This window comes from Eleutherodactylus coqui, chromosome 3 (assembly GCF_035609145.1).
Source record: "Eleutherodactylus coqui strain aEleCoq1 chromosome 3, aEleCoq1.hap1, whole genome shotgun sequence".
NCBI classification, from domain to species: domain Eukaryota; kingdom Metazoa; phylum Chordata; class Amphibia; order Anura; family Eleutherodactylidae; genus Eleutherodactylus; species Eleutherodactylus coqui.
This window is the reverse complement of record NC_089839.1, coordinates 138475746-138490891: the sequence shown is the minus strand read 5'-3', so window position 1 is coordinate 138490891 and position 15146 is coordinate 138475746. Positions and strand designations below refer to the sequence as shown.

The following is a 15146-nucleotide window of genomic DNA, read 5'->3' as shown; positions in this document are numbered from 1 at the left end:
AGCACCCCTTGTTACATTACTTGGTATAAATAGATGATGGGAGAGGGATCTTTTTTGTCCTCCAATATCCAAATACTAATGATGACCTGGCTGTGATAGACTGTATCAGTTAAATGCTCCGCCCTTGATCACATGATGGTGACATTATCAAAGGTCCTCAAACATTAAACATGTAGGAGCCTGACATCAGCCATGTGCTTACAGGGCCTGTGATTATGTCACTGTCATGTGATCAGTCACCTGGGCTCTTTGTACGTATGTGAGTTACATGCTCCGCCCCTGATCACATGATGGTGATGTCATCACCAGCCCCAGTGCAGATTACATCCCCTACAAACCCCTGTAGCCTGAAAGGCTATGGAATACTAACAGCCACCTGTGTGTAGGTGGGTGACACTGTGAGTTACATGTGAAATTGCCACCATCATGTGATCATGCTGACCTCCGCCCCTGATCACATGATGGTTACGTCATCACAGGTCTTTCACTTCACTAAAAACCAGCAGAGCCAAACAGCAGCTGTGTGCTTACTGCACATCTGTGATGATGTCACAGTCATGTGATCTGTCACCTGTATGGGAGGAGTCTGAGGTTACATGACCAGGGGGTGATCAGCGTGTGCAGGACTCTGCTGTGCTGGTTGCGATCCCTGTTGTTTGGGATGACAAATGTAAGTAGCAGAGCTACTGTGATGTACATGTAGCAGAGTAGTGTGTGTGTGTGTGTGTGTGTGTGACGTGCATGTAGCAGTGCTGTGTTTGTGACATGCATGTAGCAATGCAGTTTGTGTGTACGTGCATGTAGCAGAGCTCTGCATCTGTGACGTGCATGTAGCAGAGCTGTATGTATGCATTATGCATATACCAGAGCTGTATGGTGACATGTATTTCCCTGCCCAACTTTACATTTATCAGTGTTAAACCTCATTTGCCACTTTTCTGTGCAACCCCCAATGTATCCAGATCCTCTTGTAACTGTATTCTGTACTCTCTTGTGCTAATTACTTTACATAGTTTTATATCATTTGCAAACATTACTCTAACCCTGTACATTAACTGCCAAGTCACAGGTTTCGTCCAAGCAGGTCTCAGTTATTCCCACTATGTTATATTTTCCTTAGACATTATAACTTTCAGTTCATCAACCTTATTGGTCAGACGTCTAGTATTAGTCTCCTTATTGGGCAGAATCTAGCAGTAGTTCCCATACAGATTAGAAGGTTTTGGTTATTTTTTATATTATGTCTATCCCTTCTAACTGTTCTGTCATGTCTAACTGTACTAACCCCTCCCACAGCTCCACCCCCATTTACATTACTTACTTCTAGATCACTGTCTATACTTTCTTACCCCCTATCTCTCTGGTTGCCTTCCCCCCAGTCCCTAGTTTAAACACTCTTCCAACCTTCTAGCCATCTTCTTCCCCAGCACAGCTGCACCCTCCCCACTGAGATGCAGCCCATCCCTACAGTAGAGCCTGTAGCCGACAGCAAAGTCAGGCCAGTTCTCCAGGAACCAAAACGCCTCCTTCCTACACCAACTCATGTGCATATTTCAGCAAATACTACTTTGGAGGTCCTTGCCCTAAGCTTACATCCTAGTTCCCATAACTTGTTTTTAAGGACCTTTCACTTACCTCTAACTCTGTTATTGGTGCCAGTGTGTACCATGACTGCTAGATCCTCACCTGCCCCTCCAAGTAATCTATCAACCCACGATGTGTTGAACTTGAGCACAGAAACCTAACCTGTGCCATCCGGCTGCAACAGTGGAAATCGGTGAAAACACTGATCTCCGCTCTTAGCCCCTTACATGCAGTGATCAATGTGGCTTGCAGCATGTAAAAGTTCATATACGGAGGGCGCTCTTTCTGTGATGTCGTCGGCCCTATGACATGTAATCGCAGAGGGTCAATGGGTTGCCATGGCAATTGGACACCAGTCAATGATGTCTGGATCTGCTATGGCATCTGATCACCGTCATAAGTAATAATACACTGTAGAACAGAAGTACTGCAGTGTTTATCAAGACGATCATAGCATAAAGAATGTGAAAAAAATAGTAGACAAAAAAAATTAAAAAAGCATCTGCAATGACGAGTGTAATAAACTAAATAAACTGTTTATCCTGCATGGCAAACGCTGTAATTTTTTTTTTTTTAATGCAGCCGGAATGATTCTTTTGTTCATTTACCTCAGAACCATAAAAGTGAACAGAAAAACGATATGTATCCCAAATATTACCAATAAAGACTACTGCTCATCACGCAAAAAACAAGCCCTCACTGAGCTCCGTTGATAAAAAAATTATGGGACTTTGAATGCAGCAATGAAAAAAAAAGGATTTAATTGTGCAACAGAGGAAAAACCTAAAAAAAAAAAGGGGTTAAAGGGGCTGCAATTAAATTAAGACAAAATATAAATTCAGAGGACATTTAGGGTTCATTAAATGAACTTTATTATTATCCAATAGTATAAAAATTTAACCTAACAATTATTTCTATTCTACAGCTTGGTAGTCACAGAAAAAAGGGAACAGATTACGCCTCCATAATATGAACCTATGTCCTATCACTTCAGGGGCCACAAATGATGTCATGAGCACAGCACAATGTTCATAGATGCTCTGTACCTATCATTTATTATCAGTCATGATAGTTTTACGGTTGTCTGCCTCCTGGACTGTCTGCTGTTGCTTACCGGGGTCAGAAACGCTATATTTTCTCTTTAAGGAGAGCACCTAGACGGTGAGTGAGGAGACTCAAATGGCCATGCATGCTCCTCTGTGTAATATGCAAATAAGGGAGATGGAATAAAACCTCTACAGTACCACCTATTGGAAGGCAGCATTCCTTCAAGCCAAAGTCAGACTTTGTAACAAGGCTTGTATAAAAAGTCTGGCTTTGGCTTGAAGGAATGCTGCCTTCCAATAGGCACTGTAGAGGTTTTATTCCATCTCCCTTATTTGCATATTACCCAGAGGAGCGTGCATGGCCATTTGAGTCTCCTCACTCACCTTCTAGTGATTAGTATCCCTCCCGAGTAATGTTTTTACAGACATCTGACCACGTCCAGTAATGTGTGCAAGCAACAAGCAATGAGCACATACATACATGCACATACTAACACTATTCCTTTAAATACCTCTGTTAGATTTGTAACTAAACAAATTAACAATTACATGTCAGAAAAATTGTGTCCTCTTCTGTGGCCTCTGTGCCGCCATCTTTGTCCTAGTAAAAAGGTAACAGAAAAGAATCAATGAACTAGTATGGATTTTACACAAACTTACCCACCTAGCGGTCGTATTTACATAGGGAGAACCATCCTAAAATTGTGGCATTTTGCAGACCAGGATTAAGGGGGTGTTCTCAACAGAGACCCCCCCCTTTAAAGTAAGTTCACTAACTTCTTTATTTTGATAGAAGTATTACCTGGAGAATTGGGTTTTAAGTTTTATACTTCACGTGACGAGACACACATCGGGATCCTGTTGACGCTCTCTACCTGTGCATGTTTCTATGACAAGGGAATTCCGTGGCCACCTAGCATCTGATAAGCCACCAGGGGCCCTTGTCTGGGAAGTCCGCTCACATCAGGTAAGTCACGCCTGTTATGTTTTCACACTTTCATTTCTCTACCCTCTTACCTTCAGAGTGCTGCCCTTGTTTATAACTATGATAAAAGACAGGGATAGACTTATTGGGAAAGCATGCAGACAAGAGAGATGGTCCGGTCGCCTTGCATAATTTACATGCAACGTGGGAACATTTTAAACGGTGACTCTTCAAGTAGGGGTTTCTAAAGAGCCATGAAAAAAATAGGTTTTCTGAACAGATGTAGGTGATAATCCCATTGCTGGGCTTGGTTTACTATGGTGAAAATGGATGACAGCTTCCCCTTTAAATGTTTTTTATCAAGGCAAAGTAACATAATCCATCCAATAGAAGATTTAATTCACACAAACATATGTTCACAATGCCTCTGTCCAACAGAGACCAAAAGATTGACCTTGACTCTGTCAAGCACATATAAGTTGGTATACCTTTTTTTTAAAGGTTAACTGTGCTTCTCTATGCAGAGGCATTGCACAAAAAAGTGTAAGTTCTACAGTATACTTTATTAACATGGGAGGTGCTGCATGCCACTGGGTGTCTATAAAGTGGAAGGATGGGAGTCTCCATTAGAGGTATATGGGAAAAACTCTCGATACTCTATATTAACCCATTAAGGACAAAGCGCGGTAAATATACGGCGCTTGGTCCTGGGCTTAAAGCCCCGATGATAGTAAAATTATGGCGGGGCTTTAAGCCTCCTGTAGTAACAGCTGATAACCCAGAGGAGAAGGCAGGAGGGTTTTATAACCCCTTCTGCCTTTTCCTTCCCCGAGTACACAGCGCTCAATGAGCACTGTGTACTAGAAAGTGGAAGTGTAACTTTAACTACGGGAGTCGGGGGATCATGTGACCCCTGGATTCCCTGCTATAGCAGAGCTGCAGGGTCGTACTAGACCCTGATCAGCTCTGCCAGTAACTAATGTCACTACAGGGGATGTTTTTTCCTGTAACTGGGGCTCCTATGGATACATACATAAGTAAAACAAAATTACAGAATAAAACAACAACATATACATAAGAAAATAACCCAAAACCAACGCCAACCAAAACCGTCGCTATAAGCTCCCTGCAATCCAAAACTGTACATACTATATATCAAAACGTCCGAAATATATAGAGGAACCCGTTCCCATGCTTTATTTTAGCATAAATATACTAATTTAACAAAAAACTGCAAGTGTTAAAAAAAATTTTTTTACCCCCAATAAAACTAAAAAACAGAAAAAAAGTCAGTGAAAAAGATATTTAAAAATCGCCCTATATATCATGGGAAAAAAATGTAGCAAAAATAATTTTGGTAGCTAAAAGGAAAAAAGATAGGGCAGTCAAACTATATATATATATATATATATATATATATATATATATATATATATATATATATATATATATCAGCGCCTCTTTACCAAACAATGAAGTTCTTGACAAGCGATCTGTAGTGAGTATTTGTAAGTACTCACCTGGTGCTCAGTGGAATTCTCAAGATGGAGAATCCACTGGCACCTGTTGTCCTCGAAGGCTTATTTACCTCTCAGGGTTCACAATCCAGATAACCGGAGAGACGTCCACGGGATGCAGCTCTCTTGCGAGCCATAAGATCCAGAAGTGGTGTGCAAACAAATAAAAATCCCCGCGCTCCGGAACCCAAAGAGATTAAAAATAGACTCTATCGTCCATATTATATTCTTTTATTCTTGCGACGCGTTTCGGCAATAAAATCTTTGCCTTTCTCAAGCATATAACATATATACACATTACAAATACATCTACATTTATAAAGGAGATTAAAAATGTTCACTTACGCTTATAAGTGAACATTTTTAGTCTCCTATATAAATGTAGATGTATTTGTAATGTGTATGTATGTTATATGCTTGAGAAAGGCAAAGATTTTATTGCCGAAACGCGTCGCAAGAATAAAAGAATATAATATGGACGATATAGTCTATTTTTAATCTCTTTGGGTTCCAGAGCGCGGGGATTTTTATTTGTTTGCACACCACTTCAGGGCAGTAAAACTACCACATGGGTAAAATCCCTAAAAACTGTCTGGTCCTTAAGGTACAAAACAGCCTGGTCCTTAAGAGGTTAAACTAGGTTTGCAATTTTCTTCAGACCAAAGTAATAATAATTTATGTGTAGGATAATCATCTGATATTTTGCATAGATGTGAGCAGCTTTACTAGTATGAAAACCTCTGTCCATAAATAACAGTATGGCAAGCATCCAGTTACTGGGGAGACCATCCTCTTGTGGCTCTGTCCACACTATTGTCATATTTACCAGCCTAAATGGAGCCATGACAAATACATTTTCAGACTTCACGGCCTAAAATTGGGTCATTCGGTTTCTCTTGGCGTTCCAGTGCATTTGAAGGCAGAACAGACTCCAGTTCTAGAAATTAGAACTTATAGTAAAGTAGCTACATGCCCCTTTTGTAATGGGCCGGGTAGGTTACACTGACCAAGCAACATGTCCATGACGTTGTGTTCTTCCTCGGGGCTCTCGGTTTTCTTCCCACAGTTCCTAGCATATTTGCAAACATTATAGTGGTGAATTTCAAAAGAGGGGGAGAACTGTCGTTCGTTGGAATAGGAGATGGCCTGATGGAAGCTGCGCCATGTGTGCTGGGGCTGCAGGTATTTCTAAGTAGTTCAGGGTGTTTCATGGCTGCTCTTACTTGTTTCACATGTAACTTGTCACTTTTCTTTTTTTCTGAGATATAAGAGCAGATTGTATGCCACAAAACACAGCAGAGCTCGTCGGCTGCCACCTGGACATATCATATTGAAGAGTACAGCTGTTGGTCGGCGATCAGCGGAGCTCCGTCTGTGTTTTGTGTGTATCGGCACTCTGTATCAACACAACAATATTAACTCATTTGTGGCAAACTATAAATAAATGCAGTTGTTATCTTACCTGGATTGTATCTGCCACATTCCGGACTCCTGCGGTGCATATGTTCTCCGCTATCGTACTCCGAGGAAGAGGCTGACCACTGCGCTATAAGAAATACATTCACAGATGCTGGTTTATATAATGAAGGCTGTTTTAGTTAGAAATACATTTCTCAGGGTATATGCACAATTACCACAACCGTATAATGTGAAGATAACCCTAGGCCACTGATATTTTTTAGTACTCTCCCCTAATAAAAAGTAGCAGCTAGATATTAGTTTAAAGTCTACAATGAAATGTGAGAATGGCTACATACACGGCACGCTGTTCATTGTAGTGTTTTTACAGCCAGTGATGTAACGAAACACAGTATTCTAGGTGTTTTAATGGCATGTTTGCTTCTCAAAAAAGCCAAGAATAAACCACGCAGAAAAAAAATCTTCACTAAAAATGTATTTTAAAAAAATCCGATCAGGGATACTAGAAGTATGGTGTTATTTGTACACGTGTTTCAAATAAAAAAATGTGTGCAATGTGAGCCTTCGGTTGCATAACATGGGCACATGCTGGCAGGTCAACTGCATTCTAGAACACCATAGCTTGGTTCAGATGACCATCAGAAAGGTCTGGGTATTACAGTCATAACAGGGACACCAGAAGGTCAAAACCGCACCATGAAGACAGCATGCATCTTTGCCTTGGTTTTCAATGCAGTTGCGGTTTTTACCATGACTGCATCGGAAACCATTAAGAATTGTGGCAAAGACAGGCATTGGTTTTTCCAGTGTGGTTTTTGGTGTAATTTTGACCACACCTTAGCCACACTGTGTCAATACAACCTTATTGAGAGCGCCCTGACAAACATTTTTTAATTCCTCTTGTACACAGTTGCACAGCTGTATACAATTTGCAGGACTAATTAATTACCTGGATGACTTGCTTGCTGATTTGGAACATTTTGCCTAGACATATTTTCGCCCCTTTGTTGATTAAAAGGATGCCATTGCCTTCCTGATAAACAGAACATGTTAAAACCCCAGTATTGAGTAACGTTCCATTCTGTTAGCACACACATATTCTGTTACAAAGCAGAAAACTCTATATTCCTCCACTAGTAAAGAGAGATTTTATTATATTATCTAAGGTGTAACTGAACCTAAAAAAAACTTGTAACATGTCAGAAGTGCTGACCAGTGGGGTCCGGGGGCTGAGACCCCTGCTGATTACTAAAGCAAACAAACACGTGTGCAGCAGAGTGCTCAAACTGGTTGGCTGTTAGCAGCGTACATTGACTTTTTATGGAGCTTCTATATCGTTCTGAGTAGGGATGGAAATAGCCAATCAGGCGCAGTCCTCAGCATTTTGGTTCATCTCCGCACCCGGACCCCCCAGCGATCAATGCTTCCAACATCTCACTATGACATGTCAGAATTTGTTTTTAAAGTTGTTATGCTTTGGGGAAAAGCTATTGGTTGCATGTCTGGCTACATTATCACAAAACATTCTGCTTTAACAACATATACTGCTTGAATAATAAATATGTGAAACTTTGCCTTCAGGGACGTTTACAGGCTCTGTCCACCTGTTAGCATTATTTACAGCCTATATGTGAATATACTTTATATAAAAAGTGGAGCAGCCTTGTAAATACATTGCATCATCCTGACTTGGAGTTACAGCCCATTCACATCTATCATAGCGTTTGTAATGCGGAGGGTCAGTTCATTTTCTAGACTGGATTACCACACAGGGGCTAGTAGAAAAACAATACTTCCAGAATGCAAGAAAAGTGAACAGATTTCAGCCGACACGTGCAGAAATGCGATGGGGTGCTGGACTTAATATAGGGTGTAATTCAAGATCAGAACCACATAAGTGATACAATGTATTTATGGAGTCACTTGACTGTTAATGGAAAATGCTACAGTATTTAAAGGTAGACAACTTTTAATGATTCTGCTAAAGGGCCTTTTACATGGCGCGATAATCAGGCAAGAATGTTTCTAGGAATGTTCATTTGCACAATCATCGGGCTGTGTCAAGGGGCCGTCAATAACCCAACAAATAAGCACAGGCTTATGGCATCCTTCATGTGGCAGCTAAGATGCTGGTTGTTGGCAGTACATCTCCTTGTGTAACAGAGGGATGTGCTGCTGCTAACAATGAAACAATGTGGGTAAAAAACACTCATGAATGCTCATTCATCCCCGATAGAGTCTGAATCAGCCTGTATAAAAGCCAAACAGGCAAGTACTAATCTCCTTGATCGGCTCTTGTATCATGGAGGAGAAACAGGACATACTAATGCAGATGAATGTGCTGCCTACCGGTAAGTGGCACCGCACACGGACAATTGTCGAAGTGCTATCTGATGCAAGCTGCACCCGAGCCTTCAGGCACAACTTGCACACACGGGAAGTACACTAGAGGCCTACATGTCATTTCCAGCTGGTCAGCTACAGTATCAAGACACAAACTCTAGTTCTGGACCCTGTACTGAAAGAGCATTACCTTGATTAACCCTTTAAGGGGGTTGTCTGGTAACTGGACAACCCATTTTCAATAGGATCCACGTGTCTGAAAATAATAAACGAAGATATACTTACCCCTCCACGGCCACTCGGATTCAGCATTGCAGCCCGCTACCACAGGAAATCAGTTGACGGCTGCAGCCAATGAGAAACTGTAGTATCACCGCTCGTCCTTCTGGCATTGGCACTCACATCCTGAGCGCCATGATGCAAGGAGTTCAAGAATAAGACGCTGCAGCAGCCACATAGTTTCCTGTGACATCATCTGTCACAACAAACCCCGCTCAATCTAAGCGGCCGCAGAGGGGTAAGTACGGTATATATCTCTTTATTATTTTCACACATGGGGTCCTGATGGGGTCAGGTTGTCTGATAGTGGCGATTATTTAAAGGCTAAAGACCTCTTTGAGTAATTTCTTTTTTTGATTTGCTTGTATTTTGTGCTATCAAACATTCTTCTAAGGTTTAATTAAATGTTGATTGGTTTGGCTTCAGCAGCCTGCATATATTCCAACTCCAGCCCGCTCCCTTATCGATTCTGTGTGCTTCTTGATCTGATCTAATTAAATAGTGGGCCCTCCGTGGACTGGTTGTTTTTCCAGCACATACCACAGATGCTTGACCGAATTAACGCTAAATTCACACGGGCGAGAGCGATATAGGGGGGAGACACTCGGCCCAATATCACGCTTAACAATGTGCGTTTTTCATTCAAAAATCCCTCGCATGATTGTGACCCTCAGGCGTGTTTCACGCGTGTTAGAGGATTACAAGTCTTTTCCATTGATTTTAATGTGCAACAACACATCGCACTTGAATGGACATCGCTAGTGCAGTGAGATGTCTTTTAAGGTCCCATTTAAAACAATGGGTGAGGTGATCCGGGGGAACGTCCAAAGATTATTCTGTGATTTTTATCCTCACAACACACAAAACTCGCACAAGATTCTCACCCATTTGAATAAGCCCTAAGAGTTGGGAAATCTGGGTGCTAAATGAAAACCATGAACACTTTGTGGGGTATCTCGAACCATTCCTGGGGCAATTTTTGCTGTGTATCATGGGGCTTCATGAAAGAGACCACTGCTAAGAAGGGGAGTTCTTGTGTAGTTAGGTAGCATATGTCAAAGTAATATACACATGAAAGACGGAACTCAAAATTTGCCCCACACCACATTGCCGAGGGCATCACACTGCCTCCGCTGGCTCGCCTTCTTCCCATGGGCCTGCTGGTGTAATTTCTTCCCCAGATAAGCAACAAAAGCCGGTCCAGCCATAAGATGATGTAAAAGAAAACATGAATCATCAGACCAGGTCACCTTTTCCCATGGCTCCATGGTCTAGTGCTGTATCTTATGTGTAGGCACTTTCATCAGTTGAATTACTTTCAATAACATTAAGTGGTCCAAGTTTCCGAATACGCTAACGAAGTGCTGTCGTTTTTTATATGTATCCTGCATGCTGTCTCCATGCATATATATTGTTTTCTCACCATATATTTGTATGGTTCTGATTTATGTTTATACATGTATGCTTTTATGCAGTTTGACAAATAGTGTTAGCCCGAAATATTGCAACTGCAGACTAAGTGTGACCATCTGGACTGTTTCAATAAATTTTATGTGCATTTAATAAAAACCCTCAGTGTGTGCCGTCCGACCGTTTACTTCTAACACCGATATAATCTAGGACACTGCACCACGTCTGACCTGCATGAGGGAGAGCTACCAAACGCAGTTCTCCTTGTTAGGAGGTGTTGGGGCCAGTGGATGTGTGAGGGCACAGAAGATGAGCGGCCTCAGTTCGCCCTCGATAGATCACCAGTACAGAGGATCGTCTGACAAGCACGAGAAGCTCCAACTGTTTTGTTGTCTGCCATCCAGCGACAGGTGGGACCATCGTTACACTCCAGTGTCTGTTGGAAGCATTTCCAGGTGCTTGGCTGCAGGAGATTTGGTCTTGCGGCCCCCATTACGTGTTCTGCCTTTGTTACCCAGAGTCACCTCAGTTTGCAGTGATGTTGTGAATGATAATACTGGACTGCTACGGGGTGAAATCGGATTGTCTTCAGCAATAAATCCAGGGTTAGTTTGGGCACTGACAATGGCCGTGTTCGTGTCTGTAGACCTCGTGGTGAAAGCTCTAATACTGCCTGTACTGTGGACTGTGGAGCGGCACACTGCCACCTCTGCTGGTCTGATGGTCGCATACCTCAGTCAGTCACCCCTAGTAGTGGTATGAGGGACAATGACAGCTCAGCGATATGTTCAGGATATCCTAAAGTACGAACAGCTGTGCCAATGTCTGAGGCACTGACAATAATTACATTACATGAGGATTTACTGAGGAAATCCTGAAAACATGTCCTGTTGGGGGTCCCTGAGGACTGGAGTTGAGAGACACTGATCTAGAGGCTAAGTTCCAGCGGATGTAGATCGATATGCTGCAGAATACCATACAGAACCTGTAAGCCTCCATGCCCCCCATATCACATCTTGTATCCAAGCTAGAGGTGGTACAACAGGGTACTATAGCGTCCACGCTCACCCATATCACATCTTGCATTTAAGCTCGAGGCGGCCCAACAGGGTACTAGAGCCTCCACGCCCACATATGCCACATCTTGTATCCAAGCTCGAGGCAGCCCAACAGGATACTAAAGCCTCCATTCTCAACCGTATCACATCTTGTATCCAAGCTTGAGGTGGTACAATTGGGTAGTAGAGCCTCCAAGTCTGCCTGTATCACATCTTGTATCTAAGCTAGAGGCGGTACAATGAGGTTCTAGAGCCGCCATGCCCCCCATACCACATCTTGTATCCAAGCTAGAGGTGGCCCAACAGGGTACTAGAGCCACCATGCCAGCCTGTATCAAATCTTGTATGCAAGTTAGAGGCGGTATAATGAAGTACTAGAGCCTCAATGCCTGTATCACATCTTGTATCCAAGCTAGAGGCAGTACAACAGGGTACTAGAGCCTCCATGATTGCCTTATCACATCTTGTATCTAAGCTAAAGGGGGTACAATGGGTACTAGAGCCCCCATGACCCCCGTATCACATCTTGCATCCAAGCTAGAGGTGGTACAACAGGGTATATATATATTTACAGGTATATGTATGTTTATTTATATAGCAACTTGGAAGATGGAAATGTTCACAGACATACCTCGGTTAGGTGCTTGCTGGACAGGAACATTATGCCACTCACTTCTTTCACTACTCTGGTCATAGTGAGGATGAGAAGAAGACGGGTCCTGCCTGGTAAATGAATAACTGGACTCCTCTGCAATCAATAAATAAGAATATTTTAATTAAAGTAGACTAAATCACAGCAAATCCACAGCAATGGTGCTTTCTATTTTATCGTGCTGTGGCCAATGAAGAGGAGCCGTCGGCTCACCTCACATGTCTGCTTTCAAAAATGTATATATATTTTTTAACAGGTGAGAAGAAGGCATGAGGCTGCAGCAGCCTGTTGCATCTCTGCATCCTGTCAAAGACATATCTGGTTGAACGAGATACGGCTGTGTATGCATCCTGTCGTCTCCTTATTCTTGGGAGATTTTTCTTGAAAAAAATTTAAAACAATTGAAAAGTAACATGTACATAGGGGATCGCAAAACCGGCGAATGTAGATGAGCTTAGCTGCTGTGGCCAATCTACATACAAGGACTTGGCATTTACAATTGTGGTTGTTCCCAAAATCAAGAAAAAGGCACATTCTGGTTCCCATCTGAGGACTCGTTCGCATCGGTGGTTTGAATGCCTTTTAGAAATGATCAGTTTTATTTTTTTATAGAACAGACAGCAAAACGGAATTCAAATAGAAACCCCAGTTGGTTGGTAGACGGATGTGTTAAACCAAAACGGAAGGCTTCTATCAGCGTGCTTCCATTTTAATTGACCCGTTTTGTATTCTTGCGTCTTTCCAACCTCCTGCGTGCACTCCTGTAAAAACTGATCCCTTAAGTGGACATTAAAAGCGGAACCAAACAGAAGCTGCTCCGTTCAGTTTCGTCATCTGCTCACTAGCATGTAAAAAAAGATCAAACACAGAGGCGACCTTTCCGTGGGATTTCTTTATTTCACAGAAACAACAACATAGTGGTCCGCACTATTATTTCTGTTTAGAGGGTCTGTTCACATGTAGAGGAAATGCTGCCGATGTTCTACTGCTGAAAACTCAGCGGCAAAACCTGCAGCATTTCCACATTAAAAACAGAGTCGGATATTACTTTGAAATCAGCTGTGGCCTGCCGCTCTGCTCACCTGCGGTCACCAGTCAGGTGATGTCGAAGTGGCTAATCATTTGACTGGTAGTCACAGCTTTTAGTAGCGGTTATTGGGTGAGGGATGTGAGGTATTGAAGGGGCTACTGATAGCGAGGTGATAGGAGCAACAACCCAGACTCAACTGTGGATCCGTACCTAATTTTGGGTCAAAATCTGCCCCAATGGTACAGATTTTGGCTCGGTTTTTGATGTGGAAATGATGCAGATTTTGCCACAAGCAGCTGAATTGAAGCACTGCATTGAGATCAATTGGAAGTTAAAAGGGACCATTGTTTCCTCGGACAGAACAACTAAAAGGAAAATAAAAGCCCAGATGTGAATGAGCCCTAAACGAGATCTATTATGTGTGCACCAATGCTGGAAAAACTACTTCAGTCATTGCTTTGATTGCATCCGCGCTTTCCAGAAGGGCTGCTACCAATACATCTTCTCTACCGTCAGTGCAAAGGTCGGTCTTAAACTTTACCTAGAGGTGCTTTTATATGGATTTCTTTTGGATCCCTGCGATCCAGCGAGAATGTGAACGATTATCATTCAGTGTAAATACTGCACCGAGTGAATGACGAATGAGAAGTTGTTCATTTCTCTAGGTCGTTCAATTTGTGCATGCAGAAAACTGAGCGACGTATTGTTCCATGAACACAAGTAGTATCACTTATGAATGATGGCCCGCCTCCTGTGGATGGAGGCGGCCCGAACGATCCCCGACTCACTTCACCTCCATTGATTGAGCAATGATCATTCCTGTGTAAAAGCACCAGAATGAGACGATCTGTAGAGCATCTGTTGCCAAATAGGCCGTCCGGCTTACAAGGGCCCTAAGAATAAGGTCTGCTCAGCAAAAGTGTATCATGTAAGAACAACAAAACAATTCTGATAAAGAAAAGATAAACTTACAACAAAGTAGTGAGTATCTTGCAGAATTCCCAGGGTGTAAGCCCCTTTGTACAAATACAGTCTAATCACAGACACAATAAGTTCAGAAATCACAGAACCGAAGGTGTTATTAGATTGGGGACAAGTTATGTGTTCTTATATGATACAGCCTGCCCAACTAGTGAACCATCATTGCAGTGAACTTCATGTGCAAGTATATATCAATCTCTGACCCTGTATGGCAGCACAGAGTCCTATTGCAGTGCCACCTTCTAGTGCCTTCATGGGGCGCTGTATTCTCTACTAAGGATTGGAAGAAAAAGGACCCGTATAATACAACATGCCATGAGCTTCTTCCTCACAGACTTCATATTAATCAGTGAAAAGAAAACCTCTGTGTGCATCCGTATAAAACCAGAAGCACACGGAGGTACAACGGAAATTGCATGGAGCAGAGTAACAATATGGTGAGTTAGACGAGTCCTAAGGTTTACTTGTCCTTATAGTGAGTCCCTATCTCCTGTAAAATATGAGAGGAACTGATTGTCACGGTCCGTGGTCTATAACGGGGTCGTGGCACAGTGGTCTTTACACTTAGATGGACTGGCTGCGCTGTTCCAATCTGTCCAGCAGGTTAATGTTTAGGTTTTTGTGGTTTGTTATTTCTCTTGGTGTTACTTGGGTCATTTGTCTGTATTCCCCCAGTGTTTCTCCTGTCACTGATTTTGTTCTCTTGTTTAGTACGTGGATTTTACCCTGGGGTATGTGGAACGCTGTCTATCCAATTACATTGCCTTGATCATAATTTAAGTCAGCTTTTGGGTCTGGTTGTTGCCGATTTTCTCAGTCTGTGTGGAGAGAGGACGTGTTCGTGGTGGTAGGAGTTCTGCTGTAAAGCTAAGTGGTGCTTTTGTTGTCCTTACGTTTTCCTT

General features: G+C 42.4%; 1 protein-coding gene across 3 annotated transcripts in view; it reads right to left on the bottom strand.

Moving 5' to 3' along the window:
* Positions 1-2956: 2956 nt before the first annotated feature.
* FAM120B (family with sequence similarity 120 member B) overlaps positions 2957-15146 on the bottom strand; it is a 78458-nt gene continuing 66268 nt past the window's right edge. For 2 of the 3 annotated variants that reach the window (XM_066596146.1, XM_066596145.1), the window contains exons 9-12: positions 12213-12329; positions 7441-7524; positions 6535-6618; positions 2957-3231 (exon numbers count right to left, since the gene is read on the bottom strand). In XM_066596146.1, coding sequence (XP_066452243.1) covers positions 3176-3231; positions 6535-6618; positions 7441-7524; positions 12213-12329 — 341 coding nt within the window. In that variant the 3' untranslated portion in view covers positions 2957-3175. The remainder of the gene's footprint in view (positions 3232-6534; positions 6619-7440; positions 7525-12212; positions 12330-15146) is intronic. The other variant, XM_066596147.1, reaches the window with a different exon arrangement.